Source organism: Buteo buteo, chromosome 5, assembly GCF_964188355.1.
Source record: "Buteo buteo chromosome 5, bButBut1.hap1.1, whole genome shotgun sequence".
Lineage (NCBI taxonomy): Eukaryota > Metazoa > Chordata > Aves > Accipitriformes > Accipitridae > Buteo > Buteo buteo.
The window spans coordinates 2,899,211-2,920,692 of record NC_134175.1 but is presented as its reverse complement, the minus strand read 5'-3'; the positions used below and the strand labels follow the sequence as shown (position 1 = coordinate 2,920,692).

The 21,482-nt window shown below is 37.8% G+C and overlaps 2 protein-coding genes across 13 annotated transcripts in view; both read right to left on the bottom strand.

Moving 5' to 3' along the window:
* Positions 1 to 13,798, bottom strand: part of NADK (NAD kinase) — a 44,093-nt gene extending 30,295 nt beyond the window's left edge. Inside the window, exon 1 of one of the 2 annotated variants that reach the window (XM_075027200.1) lies at positions 13,449 to 13,798. The gene's annotated coding sequence lies outside the window, so the exon portion shown is untranslated. Of the gene's footprint in view, positions 1 to 12,131; positions 12,923 to 13,448 lie in introns of those variants that run through there. The other variant, XM_075027199.1, reaches the window with a different exon arrangement.
* A 351-nt stretch (positions 13,799 to 14,149) lies between these two features.
* The window catches only part of GNB1 (G protein subunit beta 1), a 46,008-nt gene continuing 38,675 nt past the window's right edge, over positions 14,150 to 21,482 (bottom strand). For 10 of the 11 annotated variants that reach the window (XM_075027181.1, XM_075027183.1, XM_075027188.1 and 7 more), the window contains 5 exons: positions 21,351 to 21,417; positions 19,625 to 19,826; positions 19,026 to 19,242; positions 16,239 to 16,350; positions 14,150 to 15,856 (listed from right to left, as the gene is read on the bottom strand). In XM_075027181.1, the coding sequence (XP_074883282.1) occupies positions 16,244 to 16,350; positions 19,026 to 19,242; positions 19,625 to 19,826; positions 21,351 to 21,417 (593 nt within the window). In that variant the 3' untranslated portion in view covers positions 14,150 to 15,856; positions 16,239 to 16,243. The remainder of the gene's footprint in view (positions 15,857 to 16,238; positions 16,351 to 19,025; positions 19,243 to 19,624; positions 19,827 to 21,350; positions 21,418 to 21,482) is intronic. The other variant, XM_075027187.1, reaches the window with a different exon arrangement.

The following is a 21,482-nucleotide window of genomic DNA, read 5'->3' as shown; positions in this document are numbered from 1 at the left end:
CAACATGGACTTGAAAAGACAGAATTAATCCTCGGAAAAATCTATGCAAAGGGAAAACTTAAATATAATTCTGAAAACAGAAATGTATAAAAACAGTTGATGTGATCTGTACAACACAAATGCAGAGGAAACCAGTCTGGAATCCAAAAGCTTTAATGTAAGATAGGATTAATTCTGAATATAAGCCTTACATCACACCCTTCTAACTGTCAAAAACAGAAATGAAAAGAGACTAGTCTCTGCCAACTACTGGTTCATTTGCATTAGAATTCTCTATACCCCAGCATTATTAACATTCTTCTTTTCATGTATTCAACTCCCTTGTATTTTGCAGATGCTCAGATCACAGATGCATTTGAAAACCTCTCCATTCAAAACCTTTGTTCTAGTTCTCAGGAAGCCACAGAAAGGTGATGAAGATATCCTTTTCCTTTGCACAAAAGGAAATATACCTACCAAATACCCCATGTTAAAAGAACAGCCTGCTCTATAGTTAGATGATCTTTTTCTCCATATAAAAGAGCAAGGTAATTCTTCAGATAAAAGAATGACACAGTCAGGAGACCTGCACCTGCATTTACAATAGATTGGGTAAAACTACTTGTCCTACTACTTCAGACAGAAGGCTGAAAGTGGCTGTGGGCCCTAATAAAACCTATCCTTTCCCTAAGACATTTACACTAGGAAAAGTATCAGAAAGAAGCACTGGTCTGGTCTCGTAGGACTCACTGGTTCTCATGATTACCATCTAGCTACACTTAGGCACCAATTTACCTACCTTCTTCATTCCCAGCTGATTTTCCTAATTCAGTGGTCAGGCAGCTGTTTTAAAAAAACAGAACAGAAAACCACAATATCACACAAAATAATATCCATGCCTATTGCCATCTTTCACCAGACAAATGGCTCTGCCTCACTGTCCCAGGTAACTGTCTCTTCCTTAAAGACTGTGTTTCCTTTTTAAAGCTAACAGACACATTTTTTTTTTCCTGTGTTGGCTGTTTTCTTCCTCTGCTGCTGGAGAACAAACTTTCCAGCATTTCCAGTTCTGGCAGTGTTCCCCACTAACCTTCAAATATTTCCAGCAAGCATGGCTGATCCTGAATCACGCTTTCACTTCCTGTTTTGCCTCCAAGTATTCACCTGTTGTGAGACAACAGGTTAGTTGTTCAGAAAACATTTCAGTAACCAGGTCAGCAACATAATGTTCATATTGTCGAACAACTCCCAATCATAGGAAAATAAGACTTGGTAATTAAGACTTGGTGATATCTCAAGAGGCCATATATTCCTCTGCCTCAAGGCAGGATCAATTTTATCCATGTCATGTCTAGCAGACATCTACCAAAACTGTTCTTAAGGTTTGCTAAGGGTAGAAACACTACAGCAACCAAAAGCTATATATTTAGTGTGACTCGTAACTATTACATTACTAAGCTTTTTCTAGTGCAACACTTCCTTGATACATTCCGAACTCCCATTACTTTTGGCTCTATCATCAGGGACATGGGGGAAAAAACCCCCACCGATAACATTCCCTTAATCTCAGCAGCCCTTGTTTCTTCTCAGTCTTCTTTTCTTTAAATTGAAATGCCTCTACTGTTTAAACGGTCCTTACGTAGCATGATATCTACATCTCTGCTATTTTCATTGCTGTCTTCTGGACATTTTCCAGTTTATCCATGTTTTCTTGCAGAACAGCACCTCAATCTGCAACAGTTACAATGTCTGAGGAACTACTACTGCATCAGAAAAGAAAGTTACTTTACAAGGCTTGCAGGGATAGTTCCATTTGTACAACGTAGTATGATGTTAGCCTTTTCTGCAGTGGCGTGACATCGTTGACTCATTTAGCTAGGGATCTGTTTTAATTCTGTGATCCTTGTCTGAGGCACTGCTGCTTATCTTTGTCTTCCCCTGTTTGTATTTTTCCATTTTATTATTTCTTTTAAGTGAGGCAGTATTTCTTCCTATAAATTGTCATCTATTTTTTCTGGACTATTTCTCTGACCTAATCACTACAGATTTCAGTGTTCTCCAACATATTTATAGTCCCATTCAATCTCATATTATCTACTGAAAGCAGAGTAAATGACAAAGGTTTTCCTCACATCTTTTGCAAGTTTAGTTTTATAGCAACTGATTTTTTAAAACATTTATTTGCTAAAAGACTTAAAACGTGAAAGCATTTGAAATACATGAGAAATTCCAAAGTCAATAGTTCCCTTTTCAAACACTCGAAGCAACAGTTTTTAGCCAGTTTGACTTGTCACGTAGAACTTTCTTGGTTACAAAAATTGTGTCAGTCACAATGACCACAGCAGAATGTGTACACTTTGGCAGAGTAAATGCAATACTATCAGCCTATGAATATGGCTGTAACTGCTTCCCCTTACACTGAGCTTGTGCGTGTAAATGAATGCAGAACACTATAATCATATATGCAACCCTGCACGCACTTGGTACCAATTCTCATCCTTTACTTGTCCTGGAGCTTCCCTGCGGCTTCTAGTATTAGAATTCCTACAGTCTGCAGTCACCTCTCGGAGCTCGTCAGATATTTCACAGGCTCAAGCAACGGTAATATGCTATTCTTTGTGATGTGGGACGCTGTCACTTCAGGACAGAAGAAGCAGGTGTCTCTCTGTCCCCCGGGCAGGGGTACCCAAACAAGTCTGTGACACAGGTAGTGGCAGAAGGTGCAATTGCTGCTGCTCCTATTGCACCACTACACCCTGCTCCAACACCTGCACAGAGGTGGGCAGGGAGCACCAAGATGCTGTAAAAATTGCAGCAGTGCCCTCTAGCGTTTATAAGATGGTGCAAAATTCTTTTTAATTAAGCTCAAAAGGTTCACGGGTTCAAGAACAAAAGGTGAACTTTTAAACTAAGCTCAGTAACACTACTTACACAATCTCTGTGACAGCAGACTGGCCATCAGCCAAACGCAACTCATTTTTGTGTCTTTCCCAGACAGTTCCCTGCAAGTAATTTTTAGGTCACCCCAGTATGGAACACACAAAATGTTGGCTTTGCTATTCCTTTACGCATTGACTGTGAAGACTAAGAGTACAAAAGAAATAGTATCTCCCCATCGTACTTCATGTCTATAAATGAACGTAGAAGATTCAGGAAAACAGCATGTTTCACCACGGCATCTAAGAGAGACAGAAGGATGCAGTAAGAGTTTCTATTGTAGGTTTTACAAAAGACTATTGTCTGTAACAGTATTCCCTAACAATAGCAGTTGTATATCCCCAAACCACTCTGAAATACAAGAGTCCCTGGAAACACGCAGTGAGGCATATTTCCTGGTATAAATCATGTATTGGAAAAATTATGCTGGCCTGAGTGTTTGCTTGCCGTCTTTCATCAAAGTGGTATCTTACCATGTGCTTTAACCTACTGCACACACCACAAAGTCACTAGCAACCAGTAAGTTACTAGTAGATTTTGTATAATTGCTGACACTCCTATTTGGGAGTAAAAATCTCTCCCACAATTTAAGACTTTTTTCATAGGGTTATGTTATATATTTTATTTCTCTACTCAGAATATAATCACATGACTCATTGAAGCAATGTAATAAAAAAATACAGATGATCTTTGACAACATGAAAACCCTTAACATCATACTAAACTTAAAGGTAAGTCTGTTCACCTTTTTGTGTGTTACTAGTTTGTCGTGTTTGCGATGTTTTTGTGGGATCCTCTTGGAAGCTGTCAGGCCCTCTGATCCTTAGAATTGTGGAAAAAGAGGGTCCACCTCTCTCCCAGGAGGTATGGGTCTACATAAATCAGAACCTAGCAGGAAAAATAAGAGGAAAAAAGCTGACAAGGACAGAGGATCAAGGTTAGAATGATAAGAAAGAGCAATGCAGGAGGTACCTATTCAACTGTCTTTATCTCAATCCACGAGTTTTCTCACTTTTACCCTTCTGATTCTCTCCCCCATCCCACTGAGAGAGAGGTGAGTGACCAGCTACGTGGTGCTTGGTTTCTGGCTGGGGTTAAGCCACAATAGGCATATAAAACATTTCCTACTCCTGAGCTTACCTCATTGTGAAGATTTATTTTCACACATCATTAAAAGATACTACAAGTGTTCTCACAGGGTTAGTGCAACAAGGAAGACCTTGTTGTGGTGTTTAGGATCATCCAGAGCTGGTACACCCCACCTACAGCAGCATGGCCAGCCATAATAAGGGAATGGCACTTGCCATTCCTGTCTTTTGGTACCTCATTTGCCCTTAGGCCTCACCTTGACATTGAGGAAGCCCTTCACTGTTGCAAAGTATTATGGATCAACTCTGAGACAAGTTCCCAGGCTAAACTGGGCATCAACACCAGGTGGCAGCAGAAGCTGCAGCCCGGTACATTCAAGCCAACAGGCACATTAAATTAAATGCAAAGTCAAATTTTGTTCCATTGTACAGCACCCCAGGTACAGCGGACTTAGCGTGCTTTTCATGCTCATCATGGAAAGACGTCTTGCAAAAGATCCTATGGAGGCAAATACATCAGTTATAGCAATTTGCAAGATCATGCCCCACTATAGTCTGTGTGTGCATAGAAGTATGCCAGAATATGGGTCTATATAGGAATACCTTACCTCACCAAGTGGCTTGCAGAATTGAGACCCTCATGTTACTCATATCCAAACTGCTATTTTCTCCACATTTTAAACACATTCTCCTAACACCGTCAATTACATATCAAATCACAAGAGCATAATCTTTTTTGTAGGTAAGAGTTTAAGTTTTAGCTCTATTTTTATACATGTCCATAAAATTGAGAAATACCCTCCACTAACCTTCACCTATGGCAAGGCAGCTTGTATAAACGCTCCCTACTTTGGCAATTACATTAGCAGTGTGAAGCTGCAGGGGGATCAATTTTTAATTGTACCGGGTTCTGCCTACCAAGTAATAGGAATCAAAATTCATAGTGAAAAAGCTTCTGATGAACTTTAGGGTCTTGTTCCATTACATCTCTTGTATTTTATGAAAGGAAACAAATATATTAGGAGATTCACGCACGTTCTGTCAAACACCGCATTGAAACCAAAATTTCAAATTTCAACATAAGTGACCACAAATCTAACTCATTAGATACAATTAACATGATAGTTAATTATACAATATGACTACAAGGTCAGAAGTCAGACCCCAAATGTCATTCAAGCCTAGGAAAAGCAATATTTGATGTTTACATATGGCATAATCTTCAATTCCCAGCAGCTGGAGAGTCTGTACCTGACCATTCATGCAAGCAAAGCTCCTAAATAATGCATGGCGCTACAATGAATTAGGTCTTTAATGCACATGGTCTCCCCGTCAGGATCACAAGTCTTTCTATTTCAGTCAGCGATAGTGCAGGTAGCCATTCAGAAAAGGGTCGCCTGCAGACTGTTTCACCAATGGATCCTAAATAGCACTGGACTAATAATGAAAGTTGCTGGCTTTGTTACACGGAAAAGAGCAGGGAGAGGAGGGGAAGGAAAGATCCAAGTAACTTTCAGATGTGATGCAGATTCCCAGTTATATATAACTTTTCAAAGAGCCCAGACAATTATTTTATGGTCTGGTCTTCCTCCACAGAGCTGAATTTCCATACTGCAAAGCATTAAAGCTTCTCAAACAATAAGAAAGAAAAACAGGGCTATCATCTGAGTAGGAGGAATAGGCTCATAAAACCCCTTGATATAATTGCAGAGGATGTCCTGCGAAGAACTCAGCCAAACACAACTCCTAAGATTATCTCTCTCTATTAGAATAAACTGTAAAATTAAGAATATTTGTGCTTTATCTGGCTTGCACCCAAATGTATTACAGTTGACATTTCCTCCAACCATATGAGAATGTCATGCTAATCTCACCCTGATCCTGTTGCCATCATCTTTCGCTGCTCACTAGAGTGATTCTGCATGGCAGAAAATGATGGCAACTGCCAAGATTCATCAGCCTGAGCAAGCGGATGTCAGACAGGAAGAACAAATGCAAAGGAATACTCCTCTCGCTGAACACAGAACTGCAGGTCAGGGAGCCAGTCTGTATTCCAACTCGGCCATTACATGACAAGTGTAAATCACAAGCATCTCCATGCCACAGGCACCCTGCATACAAAATGGAGGAAACTCCTTCCTCACAGGAGTGTGATGAAATCTGCTGGGAGGTTTTTGCCTTTTTAGCTGGAGAGACATATGCAAGCATTGCATTATCAAGTTGACAAAGTAGTTCAAAAGGGCACGTGCAGGTTCAGCAATGGATTTCTGTCTTGATTTCTTAAAAAAAACCAACCAAACATTGAAAGTGGTTCCAATAAAGAGGCTTCTTTGCAAACATCACGCTACTGCAATATAGCTGCAAGAGAAAGCTGAACTGCCTGCTATTACTAGCGCTACTGCTTGCTATTCAAAATGTAAACAGTAAAGCATTAGAAATAGTATATTAATAAGTTAAACTATTCAGAACCAACAACAAAACTGAGGAGAGTTTTGAAGTTCTTAGCAGTGTACTGCTAACATTAACTGCACATTTTCCATTCAGTGTGCACCACAAATTTTAATTGATGATGGTGGTTGAAGTGCAAAGAACTGACAGAATAATTTGGAACCTAAGGGTGAGAAGGATACAACTGCCGCACTGTAAAACAGGCCCAAGAGTTTTAATTTATATTTTTAGTGGAAAACGAGAAGCTAGCCCTGTTAATTTAAGCTCTACAGCTTGGTGAGGAACTTTCAACTTTTACCAGGATCAGAGCTGAGGTCAGAAGACTGCCTGGCTCCCATCTGGTATTTCTGGTTAAGTTACTCTGTGTATAGAACTGTGACAAGCTTCAAAGAACAGGAATGATCCTTTTGCTTATGAAAGTTTAACCTTCAATTCTGATAAGCTGTTCCTTGAAGTCTATCTGTAATTGCTCCATTTCCTGTCACCATGTCTGATGCTATCATTTGATTGAAATAAGCCATGGAAGGAGGAAGATAGAACTGCTCAACAGAATCATTTTTTAATTCCAACATCACTTTTTAGAACTGCCACTGACACCAGCATGGCCAATGCATCTCACTCATTTTCCTCTACACTGAATGTTTTTAGCTCTTTGGCCTTCCTTTATAATTCAGTAATACCTCATACCCTGGGCAATTCTTTCACATTACTCAACAGCATGAACCCAGGACAAGTTTTGACAAGCTTTTCAGAATGCGGTGGGTTAAACACACACCTGATGCAAGTAGCAGATGAAATACAGAATTGTTCAATTAAGTGATGCAGTCATCCTTGGAAAAGCTCCCAGATCTCTCATTAGTGCAAACTGGTGTCCATCACTCCCAACACCGTCACTCCTTGAATACTTACTGTTCATTCAAGAGCTCAGGTCCCCACTAGGCATAGAACAACAGCTGTTTAACAGTTAACAGCTCCTATGCTCTACAAGAAAACTTGGACAGGCCTGGAGAGGCCAAAGGGAAGGTGGAACTGGTGCTCCAAAGAACTCAATGCCTCACCTTATGACTCCTCTCTTCACCTATTTTTTGTTGCTTTCAGAAGGAGGAAACCAGGGTGAAAGGAATTGTTAAATGCTTAAACACAGGAAAAATACAAATCAGTATAAGGTTAAATTTTCATTGACTCAAGGAGATGGATGGCCTTCAGCTCCAGCAAATACCATCGACTTACCATTTTTCTATTGCCACAAGGTGGGATGAACTTTGCCTTCCCAAACCCTTCTGAAGAAGATAAGGTGAGGTGAAAGATACTATTTGAAGAGGTTTTTATTCCTAGGCTTTCTTTACTTGATGATGCAAGTGAATCCATTCATGATTTATGATCTCAAACTAAGCACACAAACTACATCCTGCCCCTCCTGTTGCAGTTGGAGAGGTAATATGTCTCAACCTAGGTGATGGAAGTGAAATACCTAAATACATTCACAAGATCCACACTTTCACAGAGAAGGGTCCACAGGCAAGAATTTATTGGTAAATGCAGGCACAGAACTATTAATGCCACAGGAGTAGAGAAGTTTATATCAATATGTAGGACTTTTCTTGTTTGTGACTAGTGAAATTTTTTGATTGTTCTGGGGATTAGAACCTCTTAGAAACTCTTCTGGTAGTTTTCAGTACACATATGCACCTGCAAGCTAAGGGAGGTGTAACGCACACACATGTTTCTCTGTATTACCTACAAAGTACAGCCCATGTCACAGGTGGTACAGATGCTGATGTTCTCTATTTTTCTGAAGTAGAATTGTCTAGAAACTCTCACAGCTTCTTGTATTTAAATACAGTCAGTGCCACTAAGAACAGAATTAAACAAAGGTATTCCCCTATTTAATTGCAGGAGAGGGACTCCTGTGGTTGGTTCTGAAAATATAACAAGGTCCCTAGTTATCTGGTTTCTGATGTACTGAAGGGCAACTGAGACAGCAGCTTTAACTATAACTCCAATTCAACAGCCAGGCTTCAAGGTAAGTAACCATGATATCATCAAATGGGTTTGAAATGTAGAAACTTGGTAATAGTTCTAATTTCACATCATGGGTTTGTAAAACTTCTGTAGGTCTGTAGACCATCCTACAGCAAAGCACACACGCTGGTTCACAGGAAGGAAAAAAAAAGATACAAGAAAGCATATTCCAAACATTTTTGTTTGGTGTAAGGAGGCGGCTGAAATAACCTTCCATGAAGTGAACCATAATCTGTACCTAGACCTCTTCAACCACTATTTAATGTTGTCTGGGTACTAACATGGTATTCTGAGCACCTTCAGTGTATGAGAGAACACAGTGCAAAATAACTTACAGTTACAAAGCTTGAGTAATTTTAAATGTCAGTCCACTCTAAATCTTGTCTTGTTCTTCCATTGGATTAATCACCAGCTTCAGGGAGCCAAGGATCAAATACGGTTATTCCCATTGGACCTTTTTTCAGTTTTGTTTATAATATCACAGAAAGTAAATCACTAAAAAAGATAAGGAACTATGGTGAAAAATCAATGAAAGTTTAGATAAATATATGCAGTTACATATTATTACAGTATGACTCACTCTGTCAAGCACCAGCCAGTGTAAAAAAGGATCTGCTGCTGCCTACTTGCTCTTCACTCAACATGAATCCTTATTTTGCAAAAGAGACAAAAACTGAGTATTAGAATTCTGTAGATCTTAAAATATGTTTGCTTTTGTAAACAAGGACTTGGAATTTATGTGATGGTTCTATCAGATACAAAAATAGTATATATCATAGCAATACTCATTTCCACTGCAGAAAGGTACTTCACTACACTGCCAGATAGAAGGGGGCATCAGAGCCTGATCTTAGCATGAATACCTTGTCAATCAAAGTATCTTCATTAGAAACTCCAGATCCCAATTCCTACATAAAGCAGAGGAGGAAAGCTGAAAAGAACAAGCACTTGGGATTAGAGCTGTGACAGGGTGTGTCAAAAATGTTGAGAGACAGTTCAGAAATATTGGGTGGGGGCGGGGGGCAGAGACATGCAGGGAATTACTGAGGCTTTTCATGATCTCCATCCATTATTTTCTAAATAAGAGTTGGATCTTAAGTTGTCTAAGAGAGCCCGCTCCAGTTAACACTGGTTGATTTTAACCTCTCCACTTCTGCCATCTGAAGTTTTTACCTAAAAAATTAGAAAAGAAAATCCCTGTAAGAGTAAACATTAGAAAAAAGCTTGTTTTGTTTGTAAGTCTTTATGGAAAAATCAGAACACCTTCAGTGGATGTCCTCCATACAAAGCAGGGGTTACATGCACTAGGAACACATATTGCAGCCAAAATCAGCACAAGCTTCTTTGTCATATACGCTTTCTCTACACTGACCACCCATCTTCATTATGTCTTATACCACCAGATGGAGCTGCGCAGTTTGTACTTCAATATAGGATTTGCATGAAACTCAGCATTTTACCGTCTTGAATAGTTCCTCCTTTTTAACAGACTTTTTCCTACCTTATCTATTTTGCCATGTAAAGATCTGTTACATTAAACAAACCTTTCATTTTCCACTTCCAGCTCCAGAGATGATTACCTCTCAGGGTCAATCATATCTCACTGCACTCATCTAGAGCAAATGGCTTATGAATAATTAAAGAAGGAAAAGAAGATTCTCTTTGTTCTATTTTATGACAAAATTGACTTGGTTTAAGCCTGGAGTTACTTGAATGAGTACTTTGTGGGTCCTGTGTTTCTAAAGGGTGAGTTTTTAGCAGCCAGCTCTCTATGCAATGAGAAGCTCGCTCAGCTTTTATTCACATTTCTATGGCTTCTGTTTTCCCCATTTAAGTGACATACTGGGTAATTTTACAAATACAGTCTGTGTCCCTATCCCATACACACTTCCAAAATACTCCTTGGAGGCTTTTTAGTATTGGCATTTGAAGAATAAGCTGAGTAGACAATTTCAGAATGATTCAACTTCACCTTCCTTTAATGAACATACTTTGAATAGGCCCAGATTATCAGAGGGGAAGTGCTCTGGAATACCAACTCTTCATCTGGGTCCCCACAATTTCTCAATATTTGACAAGAGTTTAAGAATCACCATGGGAAGTGAGAGCTCAAGCTTTCCTGCTTCCACTGAATTGATTTAACCCATAGAGTAAGTGCTACATGAGAAAACTTCTCCCTGGTCTGCATTTCAACACTCTTAAATATGCAGGGGTTACAGACTAGCCGGCAGTAGAGATCTGAACGTGAGGCCCTGTGGTCAGACGGCCAGAAACCAACCAGTCACATACCATCTCCTGTCAGGAAACTGGAACCGCAGATTGTCTGAGCAGTGTTTCCTGGAGAGATGGTTCAACACAAGCAGTTAACCCTGGAGCAACATCCAGCCACCTCAGAATCAAGGCCTTCATTTTCTCAGTCCAAATGACTGACAGAGCAGGCCCATGGATTTTGATTTACCAGTGGATCAGGTTTTACAAAAACAGTAAGGAAAAAAAGAAAAAAAGAAAGAAAAAAAAGACAGCATCCAGTAATGTTTAAGCAAAGACCAGAAGGAGACAGAGCAGGACTTATTTTAACTCATCATGTATGCTGGACCAAAGTAATACTATTTAAATCGGCAAATAACACTGCCAGAAAAACACACATCTGACAGGATGCAAGCAGCTGCCATTCAGGATACAAGATGCCTGCTCCCACCACTGAGCATACAGGGAATTTCCACTCAACAGGGCCATTTGGAGCAGGGGTGACAAGGGAATAGCCTAAACATCCCTGTTCTAGAACAGTGAAACTGAAATCTATTGGTTATTCTTTCCAAAATTTCTTCAGCTCCTCTTCCTCCCTTTCTCGTACAACCCTAAACCAGAAAAAACTTGGCTTTTCACATACTTTAGGAGAATTATTACACATTGGAATGTAATATAGATAGAAAGTGGCCAATTCAACTCAGATCCATTGAGTAGCCTGACATTTAAAGCAGAAACAAACTTTCTGAAGATTATATGAAGAGAAGAAAAAGGGAACATCACTATGCAAAAATAGCCAACTGCTGTTAGAACTTGTTCATTAGTTGGTTCTTCTATTGTTTCCCCTCAAATCTGAATTCATGGTTACAACCTACACTAAAAAGTGTTAATCATAATACCACACAGGATCCCGATTTGCTTCAGACCAAGTTACACAGAACTTAGCAAGGGTGACAGGTTTTATTATTCTTTATTTACTCTGCCACTTCCCAGAAACCAGATCATTCTATTTTTAGGTGTTAGAGGGCATGATTCAATCAGTAACTTTTAAGTATGTTTCACAGCTGATTTAGAACATACACTCCAGGGCACTTAATGGTCAAAAGTTAGAATGCCCAACTTGGATCTTTTCTTCTACTAGCAGTAGAACCTCAGCTCTTTAAAAGACATTTAATTCACTAAGAAATTATAGGCCATGAGGGGCACAGAAAACATAGTTAAAAGTCTTAAGTGTAGGTACTGAGATTGAGAAATCTGTTCTCTCTTCCTTCACTTGTCTCCTTCCCCCCAGCTCCACGAGAGGATTTCAATCCCATGGAAGTCCATTCTATTATCATGACACTTTCCAAGCCAGGACCAGACAGCTGTAACTCCTTTTCCCACCTCCATACCCACTCATTATCCAAATACCTTACATCCATTGGTCTTGTCCACTTTCGTCATCTAACGTGCTTCATAAACACGTAAAGTTTTACTCCATCCTCCTTTGCAAAGACACCACTCCTCATCCTTTCATATATCTAACACATGCTCAGGAGCCCACGTGTAAGAAACTGCAAGCGCTGCCACTAAGACCAAGCAGAGACAAACCGTTCTCAGTTTGTTATTAATGTTCTCAGTTTATGAAACCTTGCTCTAGAAATTCACCAGCAGCTAGGTGAAGCTGCTCTTTTGGAACCACATGCCAGAATTATCTTTTAAGTCAGAATCCTTTCAAAGCCTACAGGAGGAGCTACCATGTTACTAGGATTGCTATAGGTAAAATAATACTTTGATTTGAGTACTGATCCAAGCGCACCCTAAAATTAAAGGCATTCAAAACTCAAAGACTTGGCCCAAAGTCAAAGACGCAAGAGTTCAGTGCTTCTCACTTTGCATACCCATTTTTCTTCAGTTACAGCTCTCTGAATAACTAAGCATACAGGTACTTAAATAATAGAGTTTAAAGCTTCATATTTAAGAGAAGCACTGTCTATAACAAGAGGCATTTGCAACTGCTTGCATTTGAAATAAATTGCACTGCACATTAGCCTTCTGGCACAAGAAGTTACTATCTTGGCAGGTATTTTATTGCCAGCAAAAGCATTCTCAGCACAGACAGGAAGCAGTAATTTGACATATGGATAGAGATTAAGGAAGGTAAGACAGATCATGTCTGCATTGATTTTACTATAGACTGGACAAAGTCACATATGAAATATCCACTGGATTAAAAACATGCCACGTGAGTGGAAAAAACAGCTATACCATTTGGAATTGGAGAAGACTAAATTTGAATTCCCAAATTTAAGCATTTCCAGCCATGAACTACTTACCAGTATTCTGCAGTCCAAAACCCCAAAGCTCACAGTTAACGGCTGCTAGTTAAATAATGTCACCATCATATTTTCCATACTCACAGCTTTTAAAAACTTCTCCATTGAGGCTGAGAATTTCCATGTTTGGTATGAAACCAAGCCATGGCACTGGAATTTCTCTTGGTTGATGCGAAATGATGAAATATCCACTTTTGTTTAGGTCAGAACAAGAGAAGAGACTTTGCCCACTAAAAATACAAAACAAAACCCTCAAGTGGGCCAATACCAAGTTGTTAAACCAACTGCTTTTCAACACCTCATTTCAGGAATTTGCTTCTGTGGCCATAAAATCCATTTTTTTCCCCCCTAGATATAATTCTGCCTCGTGGAGACTTTGTTCTTACTGAGCATTAAAATGACAACTACTTACCCTTCTCAATACCTACAGTAAGGACAGCTAACAATGACAACAGAGCTTATTTGGCCAGATCCTCAAATGGCAATAACAAGATGTTCCACTCAATTCTTTTCCTATTAAAGGACACAAAAGTTTTAAAAGAAGTTACTAAACACCTTGCTCTGACTTCCTACTTCAGATGTTACACTGTCTTATATTCCACAAAGCATTTTTGTGATTTATACCACATGAATCATAGTAGCTCAAACTCCAAATGAAAGTAGCTGAGCAGCAGTTTTTGATTAAGCTCTCGAGTAGCTCTAGCAATCAAAGATATGTCCATCTTAACTATTTAAGAATGGAGGAAGCAAAATGCCTGCAGCCACTAAGCGCCACATACTTGCCATTTAGTGTTACCATACATTGCACATTTACACATAAGTTTTCAGATACTGCTGGCGATGCTTTCCAATAACAAAAATCGTGAGGGTTTTAGTTCATCTTACAACTGTTTTTAGCTTTAAAACAAAACCCACATCCCTTCATATGAATACACACTAACACACTGCATACGCTGCCCAATTAACCATTAAAAATCCAAGCCATTTTAAAATACTGAACAATTTGTTTTGGGGCAGCATACACTTCTCTCATATGTTTATTTCATAACTCAAATCCTGCCAGAAGCCATTTTGTGCATTGAACAATAAGCTGCAAAACAGATCAGTCAAAACTCATGTCAAACTGCTTTATTACATCTTAAATAACATTACATTTTAATATAGTATCTATCTTGCATCCAGCTTTCTTGAAGTACACTGACTTTAAAATTAAATACAAAAGGTGAAGAGGGATACAGGGCGTGGAGAAAGCTCTACAGAGTAGTTTCATGAAAGAGAGTAAGAGGGAATTCATCTTTTATGCCAAATCCAGGCCTAACGCACAATTACAGCACATTTTTGTACAGAATGTTGCAGAAAAAACAAAATGGAGAAAAGCTACTACTGCTGCTAGGAAGGAGCATTTCTGGATACAGTGAGAAGATAGGAAAGTTTAACAGAACAATCTGCTGTCCAAACACTGCTGCTTTTAACATTTTATTTGAAAAGAAAGCCAGGAAAACCTGCTCATTACAAAAATGACTCTGATCAGATGCAAAGGACTCATCCTACAAGAGGAACTGGCTGTGAGGAACTGATTTATAAAGAAGATGGTCTAGGTTCCCTCCTCCCACACCCCAGAATCTTTGACAGCGATTGTTTGAACAGGCTGTTTCTTTAAAAAAAAAAAAGTGACTTATCACGCTACTCCAAAACGTGCATAGCTTTGTACTTGAGTTCTTCATAGATTTATGCACAGAGTAGCAACAATAAATGAATACAGCGACAATGGTTACAGTTTTTAAACAGGTTATTTCTTCAAAGAAAAAACATCTAAGGACTTAGTCCAATATGCACTTTTTAGCATTTCTACAGCATGCGATTCTAAGAGTAAACCCACCCAATATGGCAAACAATCAAAAAAGGTTTTTTTTTTGTTTAACTTAGAAAGTTCAAGATCATTATTTTCAAAACATTGATTTGTACATCATTTCATACACAAAGAATTGACTCAATACCCAAGTGTAGGATAGGTCTCTTCTGAAAACAGAGATTCCTGGTTGTTGAGACTTATAGGATAGTGTTAGGATATATAAACTGCCCTTTCAATTGGACAAAACCAAAACAGATTAAAAAAATTGGTGTGGTGAAAAAGGGAGGGGCAGGAGGGACCAAGGATTGCATTTGTTATCCATAAAAGGTGAAAGGATTCTTTAAACAAGCATTCATTACCTTTTACAGCATGTGCTTGGTTACCTTACTGCTTAACATTATCCTATATATGCCAAGTTTTGTGCAACAATTATCTGTGATACTAGAAAATAAAATAAAAAAAATTAGGGACTAAATTTACAGCGTTAACAACCCCCAGATGCTCTGGGCTAGGACTCCCTTGTTTTGCTCAATTAAATACATAAAGAAATGTATTTAAAAAGGAAACTTGAAAAAAATCCTGCTACAAACATGACTTTAAAATTTGCAAGTGTGTGAGATAAAGTCCTTAACTTCAACTTGGAAACTACAGTGAAAGCTAACTGTTTCACAATTATGCTCAAGTTTATTTTCTGGTCATGCTTTTATGATAGTGTTTCATTTTTAAATTCTCAAGACAAAAAAAAATGGTCCCAAAAGGAATGCACAATTTCATTTTGCTTACAACACAGAAATTCTTCTTGGAAAGGTAATTGTGCTCTTCATTTCAGCAACAGGAGACGGAAAAGATCTTGCCCTTTGAAGTTGGGGAGGATGGGGGTCCAAGTTAGTATGGTTGGATTGGATATGCTATCATTTTTAATTTTCAACCGTTGGAAACTTCTTCCAGTCATGGAGTCCGTCGCTCTTCTGACACACAGAAAGATTTATTAAGAGTTGCACTTTGATAAACTGTAATCAAGTTTCAAGCTTTGCTCTTGCTACCCACTGACGCATTTAGCCATTATCTCACCATTTTCAAGAATGCCATTTATTTACTAACCCAGATTCAAAAGACTGTAGTCATCCCTAACAGGAAAATAAAATATGCCAAAAAGAGTTCATCATAAAAATGTCATTGCATACATTAAACAAATAGCCTTCTAAAAAGACAAACTGATTTTTTTTTCCCTCAGGGACTTTCCTAATCTGAACTATAAGCTTGCAGCACCAGTAAAACAGCACTGTTTGGACCTGGAAAAAAGCATTCTGAATACCAATCAAGGACAGCCTTAATTGACTGGATACCTACCTAGTTCAGTTCCAGATCTTGAGGAAGCTGTCCCATGATCCTGTTGCCACTGCCATACCATCATCAGTTACACCTAAGCAACTGACACGGTTATCATGACCGGCAAGGACACCTATAAATAAGAACATGCAACAAACATATTATGTTACTTTGATGATTTCGTATTTCAGTTCAAGTAACACTGAGGCATGCATGTTTGAATTAGTCAACCTATACATTCAAAAATCCTGAACAAATGTGGTTGGAATTTCTAAATGCTTTTGATTTTCTAAGCACAAACTTAGATATAACTGGGTGGGTTCAGAAGGGGGTAATTCAGTAAATGCATGACTCCAAAATTTTCCTTATATATTCCCCATGTTATGACTTTTACTGGTTTCTTGTGAGTTGTGAAGTCACAGCCTCAAAAATTCTGCTGATAATGTCATTGCAATTAATATAGTATAACCACGCATTGCATAGCTCTTAGTATTTCCTCTCCATAGTGATAAAGACCAGTTAGATTTTACAAGTTTTTTTTAATGTGCAAAATCAGAAGTCAAACTGAAGTATGTTATAAACACTAAAGCATTTTTCATCTAATTTTATCTTACTACGTTTACAAGTGCTTACAAGACTTAAACTCCTACATGCAATCTATTTGTCAATATGCAGATTTGCTACAACTCAATTATAGTACCATTAACAAAAAAAATTGAGATACTACACAGAAAAATTAAAGGAGCCAACATTTTCCTCTATCCACTTGAATTTAACAGATTCAAGGAGTTAAAAAGAAAACGTAATTATGTTCAAGCTCTTTCCAGTCCACAGCACTGAGCTAAGATATTCTTGACGGACTTAAAATTAATCTTTCTACATCAATTACACTGCTCATGGGATTCTCATTCATATTTTGGACTTTTCCTCTCCATTTACTATTCTCCAATACAGAACATGAATTAAGTCAGTTTTAGTTCTTACACAAACAAGTATGTTTATAAACTAATAATTTTAACTGTTAATTCAGTGTAAAAACAAATACTTCATACACAAGGATTCTTGATGTTTGAAGTAGTAACATTTCTGATATACTTCATAAAAACAGTAATGCTATGTAACACCATTAATCTCCAGACCCTGTTAAATCCATACAAGCATCTAAGCCTCAGTACGGAATTGTTCACTTCTGCAGCACAAGCCAAATCTTAAGTGTTGAAGCAGACAATACAATCTTCAGAAATGCAGTGCAATACAGAAGCCAGCTGCCAGAGCTAACAGAAGTACCTAGGAGTTACCTAGAATTTACTGCGGAAACAGCATTGATATATCAAAATTCAGTCTACCATCAGCATTAGTAAGTGCTGCAATTTGGTAAAACAAAGACAGCACCAAGAAGTCTTATACAATTTGAACTGAATACATAACCACAAAGGTGTTTAATATAAAATCAGGCACGACAGAAGTGTCAAATCTGCTGAGCAATCTTAAGTCTCAGAACATTTCAATACGCAGAATACTTGACAAAGCAGTTGTTTAAAACTGTTCTAAACCTTGGCAATAAAGAATCACACTTCACGAGTACATGGACCAGAAACCCAGATCAGTATAAAGAATTGTTTCTCTTTTCTACAGGTAAGCAAGATCACCACCTCCTTCTGTTCTTTTTCTAAATGAAGGTCTATTCAAAGAAAAAATACAGGAAAAAACACATAATTGTTTTTACAGTACTTAAATACAGCCAATTGTAAACTAACAGACAATAATCAAGAGAAATTTCTCAATTCATCTCCATACAGGCTTATATACATATTTATGGTCTCAATAATCAAAGTACAAGAATCTCGAGTTGTAAATCTCAACACACAGACAAGGCTGATTCGTAAAATGCATTTCAGTACTGAAATAATTGTATTTGGCACCATTAACTTGCAAATAGAACCAAATGCTATTTTACGATATATGAACCAAGTGTTCACAGATTCAATTTCTCAGCATTGATAAAAAACTATCATGAATTTTGGAAGAAATGAATAAAATCCAAGTGGCAAACCACAGCTGCTAGAGACAGAAATTAACAAACCCAATGGAAACTATTTTGGTATAGTCCAGGATTATATGTGTGTCTCTGTTTTCTTCTACATGCAGTATATCCTCCCCTCAAAGCCATCAGTCAATTTGCACCAATAATGTACTTTCAACTACATGCGGAAGAACATTTTGCTTGGCTGCTGTTTTTTGTTTGCTTTTAAAACCCACCTAGGATAATTTTAAAAGCCTAGACCACTTTATTTGATAATAGAATAGGTCCTTGCTCTCATTCCCTGTTCTGATGAGAATAAAGAAACATTTGCAGCCTAATTTATACCTTTTCTCCTTTTCCGTGATAAAATTTTTCATTTTAAAGAACTGAAGTTAAATTATCTTAAGCTTTGGACCACAAATTTCACATTCATTTTCTCAAAAGATAATCTCCACAATGTCTGTTGTTTCACTGGTTGTCTCTACAGCTACTGCTACAAGTATCAGAAAAAAAAATTCTTTTATATAAATAGCAACATTAATGTTGAATTGCTTTGACCAGTTCATACATAATTAATGCCATAAAGTCCAAAAAAACCTTCTATCCTTTAGCAGTATTCCAATTTATTTGTTAACATCATTAAGCTACTTTGGTCACCCTGAAACAGGTTATCACAGAGTTTTAAAGTTGACACAGGGAATGGTAACAGGTCTGTACATATGACTCAACTCACACATTCAGTATGTTACACTGCATTTATAATATTTAAAACCAAAAACGTTTACCTGCTCTATCAGCTTTCAGTGTGTCCCAGACATTGCAGTTGAAGTCATCATAACCAGCTAGGAGGAGACGTCCACTCTTGGAAAATGCTACAGAGGTGATGCCACAGATGATGTTATCGTGTGAATAAACCATAAGTTCCTGATCAGCCCGAAGATCAAAAAGCCTGCACGTAGCATCATCTGAGCCTGTGGCAAATGCATTGCCATTTGGGAAGAACTTTAATGAGGGAGAGGGGGGAAGAAAAAACAAGACACATGATTTCAGACTTGATTCCTCTATCTCATTGAATATACCATTTTATACAGACCCAAGTGGAAAAAGAAAGCAGCAAAGAATAGTATAGACCTCTCCACTACTGGGATATGGGCAAAAACAGTGAAGTAATTAAAAGCATGTGAAGAATAGCCACAATTTCCATTTACCACTACAGATCTGAAGTTGCACAAGTTTCAGGTATTTTCCCCAGCTACAAAAACTATTAATTATAGAAAATATGCCATAATACTACATCATACAGTACATGCTTAAGAGCTGAGACCAGAGAAATATAAAAACATAAATTTAAACCCCATGTCCTCTGTTCCAAGTTGATACATACACAGATGGCATTGATGTCCGACTCATGGCCAGTGAAGGTTTGCCGACACATTCCTTCTCTAACATCCCACAGTTTGGCAGAGGCATCACAGGCACCAGAAACAAAACACCGGGCATCAGGAGCAAGAGACAAACTCATAACATCTCCAGTGTGCCCAGTAAATGTAGTTGTCTGCTGACCAGTTTCTATGTCCCAGAGAGCACTTGAAAGAATAATTAAAAAGGCAAAAATCAACATATTTTTGCTCCATTAGGAGGTCTAGACAGCAATTCTTGTCTAAACCTGTTCATTTATATCACTGCTAAAAAGTAAAACTCCATAAAGTATTCACAAAAAATACATTGAGAATAGAAAAAACAAACATTCTTTGTTGAACTATTTGGCTATGTTACAGGATAATTGTGCAGAAAAGATTTGAAAAGCCATCCTCAGTTTTAAAATATTGGGGGTTTTAAATTGAAAAACAGTGCAAAAAACTAATGACTAACATTCATAGCTGTTCATAACACAAAGTTCTTGTGACATGCCGTAACTATTGTCCAGTACTACTACAAGCTTGATTTAAAGCAACAGCGCTAAGGCTACAGCAACAACTGAGTCAGCATTTCTCATTTTAAAAACTCACTGAGAATGTGTAACTTTGTTAATTATGTCTGTCGTCTTAAAGCTGCACCACTTTCCCAAGACAGCAAAATCACTACTACAGCGATAATCAAAAAGTATAAAGGGATGAAAGAACACCATCACCTCCCTAACAAGAGGTCTAAACATTTAAGGAAAATTAAGGATTTTTAATTTCTGTAATTTCTCAGTAAACCAGACCCATATGACTGACAGATTTGTAGTAGGCAAGCAAAAGATGACTGTACTTTGAAGCTTGGCTGAAATGATATCAAGGACAAACGGTTATCCAGACAACTGTGGAGTTACTACAATAACTCCTGAAGCAGTTGTATTCTCTTATAAAGAGCATAATTTTAACAAATCCTGTCTGTTTTTTTTAAAAAAAAACACAACCCAACACATATTTAGAAACATTTTGTATAAAAAAGTATATATTCAACAGCTACTCAGAATCAGTGGATTAATAGATGAGCATTCAAAGAGACTGACGCTGTGTAGGAGAAGTATTTGTTAGACAACCTTTGCTCTAAGAACTGATGCTTGGGAGAACTGTAATGCTTTTAATTAAATATAATAGAAAAATCTATGAAGAAAGATTGAGGTCTATTTTTGTTCGGAAGCTAGTATTTATTAAGACATACACCTACATTCTCCTCAAAAAACCCATCTACTGTCACTGTAGAATATTTTCTAGGAGCTCTTCTGAATAACAACATAAACTAAATTCTGCATTAGAAAAATCCAAATATGACTTTTAAAGTAGTAAATACTGAATACTAAATAAGTTTGAGAAAAGCCATTAGTCTAATACACTTACTTCTGAAAGCCTAATAGTTGTAGTAAAAAAAGTTTCCCATACCACCTTAACACAGAGAATTGGGTCAGGATCTTCAGAACATGGGCATAACTAAACAGCCAAAGGTAACAAATGTGAAAGCCCAAATTTTCCATTACTAGTAAAAACGTGATATAGGAACAATAATTAATCACATTTAGTCTTCTGGATGACCATCATGTTTACAAAGAATAAAGTTTCCTTCAATAATAGAGTATAGCTGTGAAAAGTCATTACTAACAATCATGTCAAAATTTTACTGCTTACCAAGTGGTGTCACCAGAGCTGGTAACAATTTGATTATCATCCAAGAAACGACAGCATGACAAGTATCCTGAAAACAAAAGGAAAAGTTTATGAGTAAGACCAGGGATTGCTCTTCACGTCGCATGCTGGCTT